Genomic DNA, 17,364 nt, shown 5'->3' with positions numbered 1-17,364 from the left:
AAGTGGGGAAAAGGGGTTAAAATGTGAAAGGAATTGGCTCAAAAAGGGAAAAAAGGCAAAACATGGTTTAATAAAGCAAAAATGAGGGGTCAAAAGGGGCAAATGTGGGATAAAATAGCAAAAATGGGCTGAAAAGGCAAAATGGGAACAAATTGGCAAGAAATGGGGAAAGCAGCAAAAATGTGATTAAACTGGTGAAAATGCCTTAAAGGACACAAAAAATGGGATAAATGTGGAACAAAAGAATTGATGAAAGGGGCAAAAATAGAGGGAAACTCATGACAGTGGTTTCAAAGTGTTGAAAAGAGGTAAGAATGTGGCAAAAATGGGTACAAAAATGGAAAAACCTGGATAAAAGTGGCTAAAATTGCTTCAACAAAAAAAATGAGACAAAGGTGGCAAAATGGCAAAAAGGGGCAAATATGGGATAAAGGTTGCAAGAATTGTTAAAATAAAAACAAAAATGGGATAAAACTGGTCAAATTTCATTAAAGGGAGAGAAAATGAATGGAAACAGAAGTGAAAAGTAGTTAAAAAGTGGAAAAAAAGAGGTTAAAGAATGGTAGAAATGGGCTCAAAGAGACACAAATGGGATAAAAGTGGTGAAAGAGGGTGAAAGTGGCATAAATGAACAGAAACAGTGACAAAAAAATGGTTCAAGAGTGGCACGAACAAACAATTTCAACATCAGAACTCAACAATAGCATCACACTTTTTAGCGCCATGATGAAGTAAATGTAAGTCAATCAGCACCAATGCTACTGATCCAACACATAAACATTGATATCATCAATAACTCACAACCAGGGAGGGTCCATTCTCTGGGGCCCAGTCCTGGCACATGGTGCATAAAAGTCAGCAGTGCTCTGCTGATTCAATAGCTGGAGAGTAAGAACAAAAACTGTGCTGCAGGAGCTTCATGGAATGGGTTTCTATGGTCGAGCAGCTGCATGCAGACCTCACATCACCAAGCACAATGTAAAACATTGGATGCAGAGGTATAAAACACTCTGACACTGGACTGTGGAGCAGTGGAAATGTGTTCTATGAGTGGTGATTTTTTAAAAGTGTCTCCAGTTAATCCAGTACCATTTAAACCGCAACACTGGTTCAGAGCAAATAAATGATAAAAAGGTGATGTGAGGTATTTTGAAAACTAAAAAGAAAGGTGGAAAAGAACATGTTATAGGAGTCTGTCTGTGCTATCTAAACAGAGCACTGCATTTTGGGATGACAGACAACATGACCGCTGCACCCCTGAGCCTGCTCACTCCTGCATTATCCCAAGACCCAGACTTCCAAGGCCAGATGGAAGCTGACAGAGCACGGGACAGCTGCAAGGCCCATTGCTATGTGGTAAATGCGTGCTGAAATAGCCAAATTAATGGAAGAGGCTCAAGTCCAAACCAGAGTTCAATACCGGGCTACATTTTAGTGCTGTGTGCTGTCCCCCAGTCCAGCAGACATCAATATTTACTGCTGCCATGGCACAGAGACAGGCCAAAAAGGGGGTGTGGTAGCTGTTTTGGTTCTTTTGACATCTAGAGGTTACTTTGTGCCAGAGATCCTTGTTTTCCTGGCACATCGGTGCACAACCTTTGTGTTTTTGTTTCTTAGAAAGAGTCTGAAAGAGAGGGACGGGGATGGATGTTCACATGGAGATTCCTGGAAAGCCTGCCTCATCAACAACTCTCACCTAAAAGACAAATCAGACAAATACAGATGAAAATGAGCTCCCAGTTGGAAATGTGGCCTCATAAAGATGATGATTTCTCCCAGATTTAGAATTACTAGGTATCAATTAATCATCTTAACAATCTATTTTCATTGATATTGTGCCAAGAGTTGTTTCATCTGCTCTTTGTTTCACTTGTAAAAGCAACCCAGCATTAATCCACTGTGTAAAAACACTTGGCCACAGCTGAAAGCAGTGGTGGACTCAGAGGAGGGACTGGGGGTGATCAACCCCCCTTGGGGTCCTAATGTTTGAAAAAAATGTACCAGAAGTGCCCTCAACAACATTTGGCTAAGTGAGCGAATAAAGTATGACTAATTGCCCTCTGTGGTGTCTTCTGGGTGGACAAGATTTAACAAATTGTATTCTGTGGTGCCATCTAGGTTCCATCCATCCATCCATCCATCCATCCTTTTCGGTGATTGGGTTGCCGTGGTAGCAGGCTAGCAGGCGAAGCAAGTCAAACCAGACATCCCTCTCCCCAGCGGCACTTTCCAACTCTGTCTGGGCGATCCCAAGGTGTTCCCAAACTGGACAGGATATATAATCCCTCCAGTGCATTCTGTCTTCCTCAAGGTCTCCTCCCAACTAGAGGTGCCCAGAACACCCCCAAAAGAAGGCGCCTGATCAGATGCCTGAACCACATCAACTGACTCCTTTTGACTTGCTCCCTTGTGATGTCTGAACTCCTCACCCCCCTTTACTAGACTGAGCCAAGCCACCTTCTGAAGAAAACTCATGTCAGCCGCTTGTATCCGTGCTCTCATTCTTTAAGTCATTACCCAGAGCGCAAGACCATAGGTGAGGGTTGGGAGGTAGATCGACCGGTTGTTGTTGGGGGCTTTGGCTTCTAGTAGGGTCTCCCAAGGCAAATTGGTCCCGGGGGAGGGTCCAAACAAAAAGCAATTCAAAAGTCCACCATAAACCTGCATTTTGGGATTTTATATACCTTGCCTGGAAAATGGACGATGGGGCACCCTCCTGGAGCGAAACCTGGGGGGGGGTAAATCAGCTTAACAGTTGAAAAAATGGTATAGATCGCAATATATCGCAATATATGGTATTGCAATACTCACTGTATTGTAAAATGTTTAAAATTGTAATAATATCAAATTGTAACACAAGTATCGTGATAATATCGTATCATGGGGCCACTAGTGATTCCTACCCCTAATTACCGCCAGCTCCTGCAGCATAATTATGCCATCCACTCCCGCCTGCACATGCAACAGGTCTTTCAAATCCTGCCCACAAATTCTGACGGTCGGTGTTAAATATTCACAATAGAGGACACTGGGTTTAATTGAAGCCAATATTGATATGCTCACTTTAGCACCACCCTGATAACATTTCCTCTCAGAATAAAGGAAACCCTGAGAAAACAACCACATCCTTGTCATGCATGATGATGCCCCACATGGATAAACAAACAGCTGGGAGTCTCAGACTGATTTTAATCCTGATACTGGACTTGTAATTGCAATGTCACGTTGAGTAATATTTATGACATTTTTTACATATAATTTATTTTTAAAGTCATAAAGAGGTGAAATTGTTTTTTGATCTCTGGAAAGTTTGGGTGTGATAAAAACTGCAGTGTGTTTCCATGAGCTTTCAGACAGTAGACTAGTATTGTTGTCCTCATCATTAGATGCTTAATGCACTGAGACCAATTTGCATGGAAAGGGTGTTTCCTCCCCAAAGCAGAAGAAGTAACTGAATGATGACTTGGCACAAAATTTTGGGATTCCATAGAAAATCTGAACATATTTATGAACATTTTGTTTGATATATATCATATTTGATTTGTTTCTGTCTGATAGGTGCTGTGATGAGTTGCTCTCGTCTTGCTTGACTGCTCTTATTTGTTTTGTATTTCAGTGTTTTGTAAGCCTGTGAGGGCTGTGCACCTCTTCTGGTGTATGGCTCAGTGAAATAATAATAAATAAAACTAAACTAAACTAAACTATTTTTTTTCATTGTTCCACTTTCAAAGAAGTACACCCAACAAGTCTTCTGAGAAGTATCAAGGGCAACATTGTGGCGTGCAGTTAGAGACATACAGACAGACTGGTGCAATCTAGTGCCCTCAAAGTTGACAAAATTAATTAAAAAAAATGCCTTCTATTGTGCCCTCTAAGTGGACAAAATTTGGCCAAGTGCTCTCAAATTTGACAAAATTAGTTATAGTGCACCCCTGCCTTCAAACATACTGAGTCCGCCACTGGTTGGAAGGAAAACTTCCTTTGACCAGGCAGAAGTTTTGAGTAGAAACAGACACATTAATGGACAGCAATCTGCTGCAACCATCTGTATGTCTGTCTGTTTCTAATACTATAGATCTGGATACAAGATGCCTGTACAAGCCTCTTCATGCACAAACTTTATGTTAGAGCCAGGGTCAAGCATACTTTAGTTGTATAAGAAATGGAAGGTAGTTTTACATTTCTCTGCAAAAAGATGAGGTAAAAAGCTATTCAAGGATCCCCACACAAGGATATAAAAGGTAAGACCTGTTGCTTTGAATCATATTTCTCCTGACTTGCAGATTTATGTCCTTCATATCTTCTTCCCAGCAAAGACACTTTTTTCTGCTTCATGAGCTCCCTGAGAGTTTTCTCCCGTAGCCATGGCGACCGAGCTTCTGTATACCTCACAAAACCTTTTCGCGCCCCTCTCGGCCCTCTCCGCCCACTGGGGTTTAGCAGATCTTCTCCTTCTGCTCAGGGAAACTTCAATTACCCGCAACACTTTTTCAACCACCGCAAGGCCTATTATGGTCAAATGAGACGCTATGGCCGGCCGGGAACGGCATCTCCTCCCCTGTAAATCTGAGAGTGTTGTCTCATGCTCAGGGTGCTGTGACAAGACAAGGTCGAGGGGTCGCGCCTCCAGGTGATGTGTTTCCATAAGGCCGTGGAGAGGAAATGCACATATATGGTGTGGTCTTTATTTATTGCTAGCTCTTTTACTGGATGACTGCAGACTCTGCTCCTTCTGTAAGCTGTGCACCTCTTCTGAAGCACTGGAGCGTGGTGTCTGCCACTTGGAAAAATATGGGATTGAAGAGTTTTGGGTCGTAAAAACTTTATGATGTTATCCCCTTTTTATGAACTGGACAGGCCGCACAAAATTGTTCTAATTCCTCTGAAAAACATCCACTGAGAGCAGAAATCTGGGAGCTCTGGCTCTGAGCGGTCTGGACATTGTAACATGGACTTGACAGTTAGCATCACAAAAGGATTGTTAGCTTTAGCGGGCTTTCAACCAAACCAGGAAATCAGGGATGATTCTGGGCCTAAACATGCTTCCTATGCAGACGTTAGTGGGGCACCCCTAGTGACCCAAAACATAAACACATGGTTTATCTGGAAAAGCTTATCACCCAGCCCGGTGTCCCTGCACAGAGCTTCCTCTGTCTGCCTGACTCTGCTGCAGATACTGGCACTTTCAGTCTATAGCTGCCTCCTCTACAATTTATCTGTTGGCTAGCAAACTCCACAGACTTGTCACGCAAAACCTTAAAGGGGAGGGCAATGCAAAGACAGAACATCCTAGCCAACAGATCAGGCTCTGGATCAGGTCCTTCACATGGTGACCATAGGACAGACTCTGTTTGTGACTGCAGGAGCAGGTCCAAGCATCTAAAGTATATCTTCACTGATTTAAGGATAAATTGCTTATTTTTCTGCTTATTTTAATTTGCAAAAGCATCCCTGTGAATTCAGTTTACTTTATGCTGAAACAGAAATATTGCAGGTGAAATTACAATGTATATGTCTGTGATACGCAAAAAGCAAATAAAATCCAGCTACTGTCAAAATCATTAGCTTCCCCAATCTTGAAGGAGATATTAGCATCTTTCAGCTAATTGTAGCTATTGATTTTTTAAGTATCTCAGTTATTTTGGTACAGTCTTGTGTAATTTACAGCTCCTGTAGGCATTTTAACAGGAAAACTGACTTGTTAACCCAACTGGTAGAGTGGTTAGGTCACTTCTCAAGCTAAAGCAGAGACGTATTTTTCTCTGGCAAAAATCAGACAAATTTCCCTGTCTCGTGCCCTCTGAATGGACAAAATTTGACAAACTGCCCTCTCTGGTGCTGTCTAAGTGCGCAAATTTTGACAATTGCTCTCTTTTGTGCCTTCTATGGAGACAAAGTTTGAAAAATTGGTGCCCTCTAGGTAGACTAAATTTGACATAGTGCCCTCTTAGGGGCCCTCAAAGTTGACAAATTTTGATGAATTTCCCCCTTTGGTGCCTTCTCAGTGGACAAAATTTGCCATATTGCCCTCTTCTGTACCCCCTAGGTGGGCAAAGTTTAACAAATTGGTGCCCTCTAGATGGACTAAATTTGCCAAATTTCCCTCTTTGGTGCCCTCTAAGTGGACAAACTTTGACAAATTGGCTTCTTTGGTGCCCTCTAATTGGTCAAAATTTGCCAAATTGCCCTCTTTGGTGCCCTCTAATTGGTCAAAATTTGCCAAATTGCCCATTGCGGGGCCCTCTTTGTGGAAATAATTTGACAAATTGCCCTCTCAGTGGGCAAAATTTAACAAATTGTCCTTTTTGGTCCCCTCTTGGTGAACAAAATTTGACACATTGCCTCATTTGTTGCCTTTTCAGTTGACATAAATGAGTGTAATTTCTGTTCCAGTAATCATTTTAGCAGAAAAAAATAGCTAGTTAACCCAACTGGCAGATTTACTGGTTTCTCACTTCTTAAGCTAGTCTTAAGCAGAAGCATACTGCCTCCAATAAAGTGCCAACTAGCAGCAACTAGCCAGTCCCTTAAGCTTTTCATGGGAAATGTAGCAACTTGCTAAGCATCTAATAGCAGATGATAGCTAGTCACTTTATTAACTAGTTAGCACAACTGTCATAGTCACTAGCTTGTCTCTCCCTAAGCGAGTCGTAAAGAAAAGCTTGTTGCTAACAGCACAATGCCAAATGACAGTAATTAGCTAGTCAGCCTGACAGCAAATTCTTTCTAGTTCTCTTTAGCAGAGACGTATTTCTACCTGATAAGCACCAAAAAGCAGCTAACTAGTCACTCTGACAGCTAATTATCTCTAGCTGTTTTTAGCAGATGTATGTTGCTTCCTGCTAGCAAATAGCAGCAACTAGTGAGACACTCCTTAGACTTTTTTTTCTAATTCTTTCATCAGTGACATATTGCACCAAAAAGCAGGCATTAGGTAGTAACCTTATTAGCTTTTTTACCAGTTGAACTATGTTCAGAAGTAGCGGCTAACTAGACAACTAGTTCTCTCTAGTTGTTTTAACAGATACATAGTGCTACCTGCTAGCAAACAGCAGGACCACGTTCAACCCTCTGACAGAAAGTCCTTTCGAGACTTCAGAGACATATTGCTTCTTGGTAAACACCAAATAGCAGGAACTAGGTAGTCCCTCTTAAGTCACTGACAGCTAGTTCCCTCTGCTTGTCTTAGCAGATATATATTGCTACCTGGCTGCTACCAGATAGTAGCAACTAGCTAGTCACTTCTTTTTGGCAATTGCCTCCTGCTACACACCAAAAAGCAGAAACTAGCTCATCCAGACAGCTAGTTCTTTGTAGTTTGTTTAAGCAGAGAGATAAAGCTCCCTGATAAGTACCAAAAAGCAGAAATTAGGTGATGACCCTAATAGCTTTTTTTTTTTTTTTTTTTTAAAGTTGAACCATGCAAAGCACCAAAAAGTATAAATGGGCTAGTCAACCTGAATGTAGTTCTTCCTAGTTCTTTATAGCAGAGAAAAATTGATTTCTGCAAAGCGTGAAATACCAGAAATCAGCTTGTAGCTTTATTAGCTTTCTTCCTCCAGTTGCTACTTGCTACGTACTGAAAATGTAGTAACTAACTACCAACTCTAATAACTAGTTCTTTGTGGTTGTTTTAGCAGATATAATTTGTTTTCTGCTACCAAAGAGACGGAACTAGCTTGTGATTCTGACAGCTAGTGCTTTTAGCAGAAACATAAGTAACAGGAACTAGCTAGTTCCTCACTTATCTTTTTTGGGTTTTTTTTTAACAGAAACATAATTCTGCCTGCTTAGCACATAATCCTTAGCTGGTATGGCTTTTGACTATTTTTTTCAAGATCAAGCTAACTAGCTAGCAAGGACTTCTTTTAATAAGGGAACCTGAAATTTAACCAGGAGTTAATGCGGATTTTGAACTTTGAGGAAAGTTTAGCCAGCTAAGTGCAAACATATGGAAGTCCTGGGCAGCAAAGTGCAAATTGTGATTATTATGCCGATGACACTGTCATTTACTGCTCTGCTACTACACAGCATCAGGCTCTCTGTCCCTTACAAGAAGCCTTTGTTACTTGTAAATCTTAAGAAAATGAGTGATTGCTATCACAAGAAAATTGCATAAATTAAATGTATGGATTGATATCCCCTTTGGGCTTATGTAGTACACTTGTCTGTCTTTATAGGTTGTGTCTACAGCTTTTTGCATTGCCTTCTAGTGGACAAAAATAAATCAGGTGGTGTTTCCTCAAAATTTAAACTTTGTTTTGAGCATATTTATCATCTGTGCTTTAACTAAAGGATGTAACACCATGCTAGAAGAATGCATCCAAACCCTCTAATCTATGCTCTTAATGTACACTAAAGTAGGTTTTCGGCCCTTGAGGGGAGGACACGTTCCCTCTGACAATAAAAGAAGCCAGGTGCCTGTTCACTCGTGGCCCACACTATAAACACCAGGCCTGCTGTAGTAAATGTCAGGCATAGGTAGGCATTGCACACTGCACATATGACTCATGCCACTGTATACAGATTCCCCAGATGTAATCTATCTTCAGTCCTTCTTTGAACCAGGAATGGCCCTGCTGCTTCCCTCCTTTCAGGGTAAGACTGTGCCTTGACACTTTCTCTGGGATACTTAAGAAGTCTGACAAATGTCCCTGTTAAGGTTTTCAACTCTAAGTTTCTGGTTTGGTCAACCAGAACAAAGCCTTCATCTGTTTTTGTCAACAGCACATCCATGATGAGAAGCAGAGAAAAAACTGTTGTCCAACACTGTGGTCACATCAAAGACCGTCTCTTGTGTATGATCTGATACTTGATGTCCAAACAGCTAACCACTTCCTTTTTCCCATGTCATGTCCTGCTCCCGGACCCTGACCCGGAGCTCTGTGGCCCTAAGCAGCGCCCAACCACGTGGTTCCTGTGGTCTGACAGCTAAAAATAAAACAAGATTCAAACATCTGTGCAGTTTATTGTAAACTTTATGCCTGTAATGCAGTAGAAATTGATTTTATGAACTGATCTGTTTCCAGAGGTGCCGTCCTGATGATGCAGCCTTGCCTCCAGCTGGGATGCCAATGATGTCACCACTTAAGATTATGTTATTCATCTCACCAACACTAGAGAGCGCTGTTGTGCAGGGAAAGTAGATCAATAGAAGACCTACTTGAAACAGACAGAAGTGTTATTGATATATCACTGTTTATGGAACATAAAATTCTGATTTGAAGAATCATGTTACTCCACCTTTATAGTAGATTACCCTCTGTTTACTCTTTATCTATGATTCATGCAGTGCAGCTTTTATTTGGCTTTATGTTATATCTTAAACCTTTTCAGTACAGGGTAGTTTTTAAATACATTTCCTGCAACATCAGTGAAAGGGAACTAAGATTTTCCCCCCTTTTATTTTAGTGTGTGTCTCAGTGACCCTTCCCCTTTACTTGGCAGCTGAACAGTTACTCTGCTTCTTCTGGTTTTTGTTGTTTAGACAGCTACTTTTCCTACTCTGTGAAGCCAATCTGTCTTTCCAGGAATATTAAGAGGAAATCCATTTTCTCTGATTTTTTCAGCATTTGCCTCCTTTTGCTTTAATAAAGTTTGGATGGTTGATAACATTAGAGTCCTACTCCAAAGTTTCCATGTAAATACCATTTTAAAGCTTTATGTAACTAGGTTTTATGACTGTTTTACTTTTCTTTACTTTAAAGTTGTCATAAGAGACTCTTGGATGGGGAGTCACCTCAAAGACAAAAACTTTGTTTAAAAATGTTTCATTTTCAATATGTTCTATTTGATGATAATCTGAATTTGAGGATAGAAATTTGAAGTTATTGTTATGCATCTTTCTTCACTATACAGTCACATGCATATGTTTTAGGCATGTAGGGCTCTAAGGATTTATCACAGTGCCAATGTGCCACAATCTGGGACTGGAGAGGGGTGGCCAGAGTCAAGATCGACACGTTAACACACGTGTGTCACTTGGCAGCCAAAGGTCAGTGCTCTATGCTGTGCTTACTCACCACATTCATCCCTTACTCTGTCCTAACGGTGTAGATTTTGTTATTTCTTCAACTGATTTTTTCCCATACCCTGGTAATATGCCCAAACTTGGCCCAAACTTGCCAAACTTTTCAGCACAATACTGTGCTGTGAGACCATTACAGCTGTGCTACAGAGTTGCACAGTTAATCTAACTGCAATTGCAATCTCATGCTGAGCAATCACATAATGGCATAAAAGGCTGCAATTATTTTTGTGTTAAGCAGTACTTTAAAGGTTTACATAAACACCTGCAGAAAGGCCTTTCAGTTTATAATAGTGCCACTTTTGCACTTTGCAATAGTACCTTTAAATTTTCTTAAAGGAAAAGACTTATTTTTTGGATAATAAGCTATTTTGAAAGCAGCACTGTAAAAAATTGTCAGGTTTTAATTTTTTTAGGCTATTTCATATTTGTATGTTGGGACACTTAAAGTTACTATTCTCTGCATTTTCTTTGATAACCAAGCAAGGAGACACATGACATTCGTTATGTATTACATATTACATGCAATCACAAATTGCAATATTGTTCAGTATAATCACAAACCGTGCAGCACTTAAAACATAACTGTTTCTCACTCTCAGCCTCAGCTATTTTGTCTTGGTGGGTCAAGATTATTTTAGTAGATTTACTGCTCTGAATGTTAATACCATAACTGCAAGAACTATATTGCAAAGTTCTTTTCAAACCAGCAGAGGGCGATAATTGACTGATACTTTCCCTTTAAGAAAGGGAATGAAAACTGAAATTAGGTGATGCAGAACTGAAAAATGTGTGTGCTTAGTGTACTTCACTGACAAAAACACGGACAAAACCCTATTTATTTAAAGAGATGTCCCTATTTATGCTAGATTTGTGTATTCAGTTGAGGTAGGATTTTTTTTTTATAATACAACACCAATTCCAAAAAAGTTGGGACATTGTGTAAAATGTAAATAAAAACAGAACACAATGATTTCCAAATCTCATAGAACATAAAAAAACATATCAGATGTTGAAACTGAGACATTCTACCATTTCATGAAAAATGTTAGCTCATTTTGAATTTGATGGCAGCAGCACATTTCAAAAAAGTAGGGACAAGGCAACGAAAGACTGGATAAATAAGTGGCACTAATGAAACAGCTGCATTAATCATATTAATTGGCAACATGCCAGTAACATGACTGGGCATAAAAGGAGCATTTTAGAGAGGCAGAGTCTCTCAGCAGTAAACATTGGCAAAGGTTCACCAAACTGTGAAAAACTATGTGTAAAATTTGAGGAACAATTTCAAAAAAATGTTCAGAGAATCAGCAGAAATGTGCACAAGGGACAAAGCTGAATTCAGGATTGGATGCTCATGATCTTAGGGCCCTCAGGCAGCACTGCATTAAAACAGCCATGGTTCTGTGCTGAAACTCACTGCATGGGCTCAGGAACTCTTCCAGAAATCATTGTCTGTCAACTAATTTCTAAATCCTGCATCTCTGATGATATGGAGTTGCATTAGTGTGTATGGCATGGGCAGCTTACACATCTGGAAAGGCAGTATTTGAATGCTGAACAGTATATAGAGGTGGCATAATGGAACTAATCAATGGCCCTTATAAACACCGTAAACCTACTGTACATAGCACAAAAGAAGACGCAGGCTTCATAGTGGCTTTTAGAAACTTCCCTGTTACAGTATAAGTTGAAAATCGTAAACTCGTTTATTTACAATAGGTGGTTACATTACTTTGAAGTTATAATCGCATTCTGAGTTTATTATAGCTTTATGTGAGCTTCAAAACCGCTGTAAGAAATACGCCACACCTGTTTTATTGGAGAAGATATTCATAAGACGCGCTTTTAAACATATGAAGGCTTTGTGTCGTTGACAAATGTCTGTCTGCATGCTGACTTTAATTTTTTCCAACAAAAATACGCCTTCTTGTTTTAATACAGCCACTATTTATTTGAAATATACATTACATTCAATCCATATCAACAGCTAAAAGTAAAATGGAGGTAGAGCGGGAGCAACTGTCGCGAAACCTACCGCAAAGCAAGCCAGAAGTGTCGCGCAGTAGCCCCTGATCTTCAGCGTGTGAAACCCCGACGGTCTCTCCGTACGGCACCCTAGCTGAAGACGGTATGTTCTTCAGCTTCACGCGATAAACTAACAGTAGAATAAACGTTTACGTTGGTTTATGTTGTGACATTTGTCCTTTGTGTGTTCCAGAAACATGCCGGCTAAAGGTCCTCTGCAGTCTGTCCAGGTTTTTGGACGTAAAGTAAGTAAAATAATAGAATTTAATCCACGTGTGGTGTTGTGGCTGCCCTGCCAGGCTAGCGTACCTTAGCTAAAGTAGCTAACATGAAGTGACGGCGTGGGTTGTTTTATGCCACATGTTTGAGATGAATTCAAGTCCAAACGGCTTCAAAACATGTCGAGTGTGTTTATTAAGCTATAATTGTGTCGTATGTTACTCTAAGTTACATGTGAAAGTGTTGACAGGTTAGCCACCGGTCATATGTATTTCTATTAGCTAGCCGGTAGCTAGCAATGGATGTGCTCTCTGCTTCAAAGAGGATGACAACGTTTATTGAAGCCTACTTTTTAAATAGTTATTCCAGCCATTTGTCTGAGACTTACATCCATCAAAGGTTTAAGAACTACGAGTTGTTTTTTTTTTTTTTTTTTTTAAATATTGCAATTTCTGTAGGATATAATGCTTGTTCTGATGCTGAAGGATGGCCTTACTTAACCTTAATAGTCAGAGATGATACTATTATAGGTTAGATTATTTATAACACTTCCAACATCTTCATAACAAAAATACAAGTGACTGGAACACAATCTTCTGGGATTTCTTGATTTTAAGAACCAATGTTAAAACTCTGGCATCACCTGCACATTTTAACATGAATATTTTGTGATAATGGAGGAACTTAGACATTGATCTGGTGTCTGTGTTTTTATTTATTTATGCATTGCTTTCCAAATTGTAATTGATATACGTAAATTCAAACATTCTACACAAGTCAATGTTTATCATAAGAATAACAAATTCTACCAGTTTAGATTGTAAATTAATAGTCTTTAGGTATTGAATATTTTGACCATCTTTTATTTTTGTAACAAGATTCTGAATCACTATTTAAGTAGCTATGTTGTAGAACTGCTTGATAATGGGGAAAATCATAATAGTCATCATTTTGATTAGAAAACATGATGATTACTCATTGATGTAATAAAAAAAAAATATGAATCACATGCATTAATTTTAAACACTTGTATTATTTTGAAAACAAAAATGTATGCAGTGGTTAGATGTATAACTATGCATTATCTTTGGAAGCCAAAATTGTGATTGAAATTGAAAGCTGATTAGATGCCCAGCATCATTATGTTGCCTGATGATGATTCCTCTGTCGTAGAAAACCGCCACAGCAGTCGCCCACTGCAAAAGGGGGAATGGCCTGATCAAGGTGAACGGCAGACCCCTGGAGATGGTGGAGCCCGCTACTCTCCAGTACAAGGTAAGGAGGAGATGATGAATACCAGCATGCAGATGTCTGACTGAGTGAACTGTTGTAGCATCTTCAACCAAAGTCATCAGTCACCTGGAAATGGCAGGGTTTTGTGAAAATTTTTTTAGCTGCAATGTGATATTAGTACAAATCCTACAAAATTATACCTGCTTCAATACCACAGTAACAGAAGTTCAAGGCAGCAGAGATTGGCTAATGTTTTGTCGTCAAGCTCCTGTACACTGTCTGAATCGGACGAACACGTATGAATTCTTGTAATTTAGACAGTATGAAAGAGTTGGCATACACTTTTAGATGATTTATTCCTCTCCTATGCAGCTGTCTTGTGATTTGTATTGTTTTTTTAATAGCTTTGGTACTTTTCCATAATATCAGTCATTACAATAACATGAATACATTTTAAACATGTTATCAAACAGTATCAGTACTTATTGAGACCTCAGTACGTTGCAGTGCAGCAGGACAAGGGTGTCAGTCATGGATCTCAATTGGTTGAGCCTTAGGAACCAACACCAACTCTTCATTGAGAAATTGCAACCCACATTTCTGATTATCTTTTGACCAATTGGATTTATTCCATGAAAATAGTGTAGTCTGGACATTGTATATTTGAAGACATGTTACAAATCATAGAGAAGGGACAAACAATCATGTTAAATGAGTTTCATGGAGTTTTTGGTACAACTTTTGCGTCCAGGAATGCATTTGCGACCTCATGACAAGGAGGTGCCCTGAAATACATTTGATGTAGGTGATGGCAGAAGTTGACATCTCAGCTGTCTGTAAAGCCAGTTCAAATTTAGTATTGCAGTGTAGAACTGAACTGGGTTATGCATTCAGAAAGACACAAGTACTTCATAACAGTCTAGCTGCAGAAGCTGCTTTTTTACTCTCTTGAGACTGAGCTGATGTTCCTTTGTGTTTTCTGTAGCTTCTGGAGCCAGTGCTTCTGCTGGGCAAGGAGCGTTTTGCTGGAGTTGACATCAGAGTCAGAGTGAAGGGTGGTGGACATGTTGCACAGGTTTATGGTACGCTGAACGTTCTTGTATTCTTAAAATTGTTGTTCTATATTTACTACACTGCAGTCAATACTTAATGGTTTCTCAAGCGCTCAGTCTTATTTACTCTTGTTGCTTTGTCTTCCAGCCATCCGTCAGGCTATCTCCAAATCCCTGGTTGCCTACTACCAGAAGTGTGAGTATTTATTTTCTAAGCATCTGTTGTATTTATCCATCCAAGAGGGATGTCTAATTAAGACAGAAAACATTTTAATTGTCCGGTCTGAGACAGCCACCCAATCAGTGCCAAATTTCAAGCACAGCATATAGCAATTTGAAACAAAGACCAATGACAGAGTCATAACATCAACAAAACATTTGCAAGCTTTAAAGGTATCTGTAGCCTATTATATTTGCTTCTGATCTCATTTTAAATGCTCTCAGTACAAACAACACAAGCTTTAAAAGATGCTAACTGACTGACAGATGGAGCAGAAGGTTCAAGCTTTTTCTTTAGTATGAATGCGAGTTGCATTAGAAGGAATAAGTCATGGAGTAAGAACAGTAACTCCACAATTGAGCAGTAACTTTGATAGGGCATTTATTATTGTAACACTAAAACTTCTGATACCTGCTACATTTTGTCAGGGGAGTTTACTGGTATCAGGAGCTCTTCTGAAGTTATAAGCTCCTTAGATTCTTTCTAATGGTTGAAGTGAAGCTCAGAAGGTCATTTGGGTTTGGATGTGAAAATCTCAGGATGAATATAGCATACTTGAAACGGCTCTGCTCAAAAGAACGTGCATGCTCACCTTTATTTACTTCTGCAGATGTGGATGAAGCCTCCAAGAAAGAGATCAAGGACATCCTGATCCAGTACGACAGGACCCTGCTGGTTGCCGATCCACGTCGCTGCGAGTCCAAGAAGTTCGGTGGACCTGGAGCTCGTGCCCGCTACCAGAAGTCCTACCGTTAATCCCCCTGTACATTTTCTTAATAAACTGGAGGAACAAAGAACTTGTTTTCTCTTTTTTCCCCACAAGACTGTTCAGATAGTTTTAACACATCCATTATTTAGACAGAGATCATGTTTGCTTATTAAGTAGAAATTCTGAATTTAAGGTACATTTATAGTTCTCTTGGTCCTAGCACAAAAAAGAGAGGCTGCAGTTTTCATATTAACCAATTCTCAGCAGTAATAACAGACCAGGAGCAATAACTGCTTTAATGCTTCCTTACATTTTGGAAGTGAGGTTTATGGGACATGAGGTCTCCTAGGGAATCACTGTAGACACTGAGGTAGTAATAAGATCACGGACCTTTGGACAAGAAAAGAAACTACCTGAACGTGATCTCATGGGCTAAATTTAAACAAAAGAATAAACTTTAAACTTCCAAAGGTAATTTATACAAATGATATACCCTATTAAACTGACCTGTATTCTGTGCATAAGTGCAGCTGTATAGAGATTAGTAGTTCTTAAATTTATGCTTTAAATCTTTCAAGGTTCTGCCTGAGTACAAAACTTTCATATCCATATTTTAAGATCTGTACGAGTGCTCATTAAGTAATTACATTTCCAATAACTTCACAAGTTACAAGTCCTTAGATAACCGTTGCATAACACTGGATGTATGGCCACGAATTGCTGCAGATCTTACATGTTCATGAAGATTAGATTTTAAGATTGTAGTCAGGAGATTCACAAAATTTGAAAGTGCCATAAAGATTAATAATAAAAATGTCCCTCTGTAATAACGACAGTCGATAATTCTTAACTAAATCAAGAATTATAACAAGCTCAAACCAAATAGAAGCATTTGTTAAGAACAACTTATGCGACTCTCCCTCCAGTTTGTGTTAGGAACTTACTCAGGTGTGACATAATCAGGGCTGGATTAAAGCACAGGCTAGCCGACTTACTTTTTCAAATTCGTGCCTGATTGGTTGGATATAAGGGGGCACATTTAGCCTACTAAACAGCAGCTGGCCTCCTGAGCCTGTGTTCATAAAATTAGCTTTGTTTTAAATTGACATCACCACTCTCACACTTAAACAGAAAAGGGAAAAGAGTCATCCAAACCTACCTGGCCCTGAAGAAGTAATTGTTAGATCACCTTGGTGAATCATGAATTAACTGTTCATTAACCACATTATTTAGAAAGGTGAGGTTAATTTCAGGAGCAACACCCAGGCCTGATTCCTGCCAGACCTGTTGAATGAAGAAATCCTTCAAATAGAACCTGTCTGGAAGTGAAGTAGGCTAAAAGATCTCAAAAACACACACACATCATGGTGCCATCTAAAGAAATTCAAATCACTGACATCTATCAGCCTGGGAAAGGTCACAAAGCCATTTCTAAGGCTGTGGGACTCCAGCGAACCCCAGTGAGAGCCATTAGCCACAAATGGAGACAACTTGGAACAGTGGTGAATCTTCCCAGCCAAGGAGGTCACAAAAGAACCTATAACAACATCTAAAGACCTGTAGGCCTCACTAGACTCAGATAAAGTCAGAGTTCATGATTCAACCATGAGAAGGAGAATGGCCTAGTCAGCATCCAGACTTAATTAATCCAGACATCCTTGAAAACCCTCCAATGTGCCTGAATTACAACAATTCTGCAAAGAAGAGTTCTCACAAATGCTTGCTTGCAGCTGTTGCTGCCAAGGGTGGCACAACCAGTTACTAGGTTTAGGGGGCAATGACTTCACACAGGGCCAGGTAGGTTTGGATGGCTTTATTCCCTTAATAAATCAAATCATCATTTAAAAATGTGCAAAAAAGGTCAAATTTTGGG

General features: G+C 39.7%; 1 protein-coding gene across 2 annotated transcripts; it reads left to right on the top strand.

Annotated features, from left to right (window-relative positions):
* Nucleotides 1-12,056: 12,056 nt before the first annotated feature.
* rps16 (ribosomal protein S16) lies at nucleotides 12,057-15,579 on the top strand. Of its 2 annotated transcripts, none has more exons than XM_041780333.1 (6): nucleotides 12,057-12,161; nucleotides 12,252-12,303; nucleotides 13,451-13,552; nucleotides 14,496-14,592; nucleotides 14,711-14,758; nucleotides 15,393-15,579. In XM_041780333.1, the coding sequence occupies exons 2-6, from the start codon at nucleotides 12,256-12,258 to the stop codon at nucleotides 15,536-15,538; spliced, it is 441 nt and encodes a 146-aa protein (XP_041636267.1). In that variant the 5' UTR covers nucleotides 12,057-12,161; nucleotides 12,252-12,255; the 3' UTR covers nucleotides 15,539-15,579. The 2 variants fall into 2 exon arrangements, with proteins under 2 accessions (XP_041636267.1, XP_041636269.1); XM_041780335.1 differs by having other exon boundaries at nucleotides 12,112-12,161; nucleotides 12,252-12,307.
* Nucleotides 15,580-17,364: the final 1,785 nt, after the last annotated feature.

This window comes from Cheilinus undulatus, linkage group 23 (assembly GCF_018320785.1).
Source record: "Cheilinus undulatus linkage group 23, ASM1832078v1, whole genome shotgun sequence".
Lineage (NCBI taxonomy): Eukaryota > Metazoa > Chordata > Actinopteri > Labriformes > Labridae > Cheilinus > Cheilinus undulatus.
Note: the sequence above shows the minus strand (reverse complement) of the source record. Positions and strands in the feature narration are given on the sequence as shown.

Bases quoted from the DNA above. Each gene is read 5' to 3' on its own strand.
- rps16 (XM_041780333.1), top strand. From the start codon at position 12,256: ATGCCGGCTAAAGGTCCTCTGCAGTCTGTCCAGGTTTTTGGACGTAAA. The intron at 12,304-13,450 runs GTAAGTAAAATA...CCTCTGTCGTAG, and splicing joins TCCAGGTTTTTGGACGTAAA to AAAACCGCCACAGCAGTCGC. The intron at 14,593-14,710 runs GTACGCTGAACG...TTTGTCTTCCAG, and splicing joins ACATGTTGCACAGGTTTATG to CCATCCGTCAGGCTATCTCC.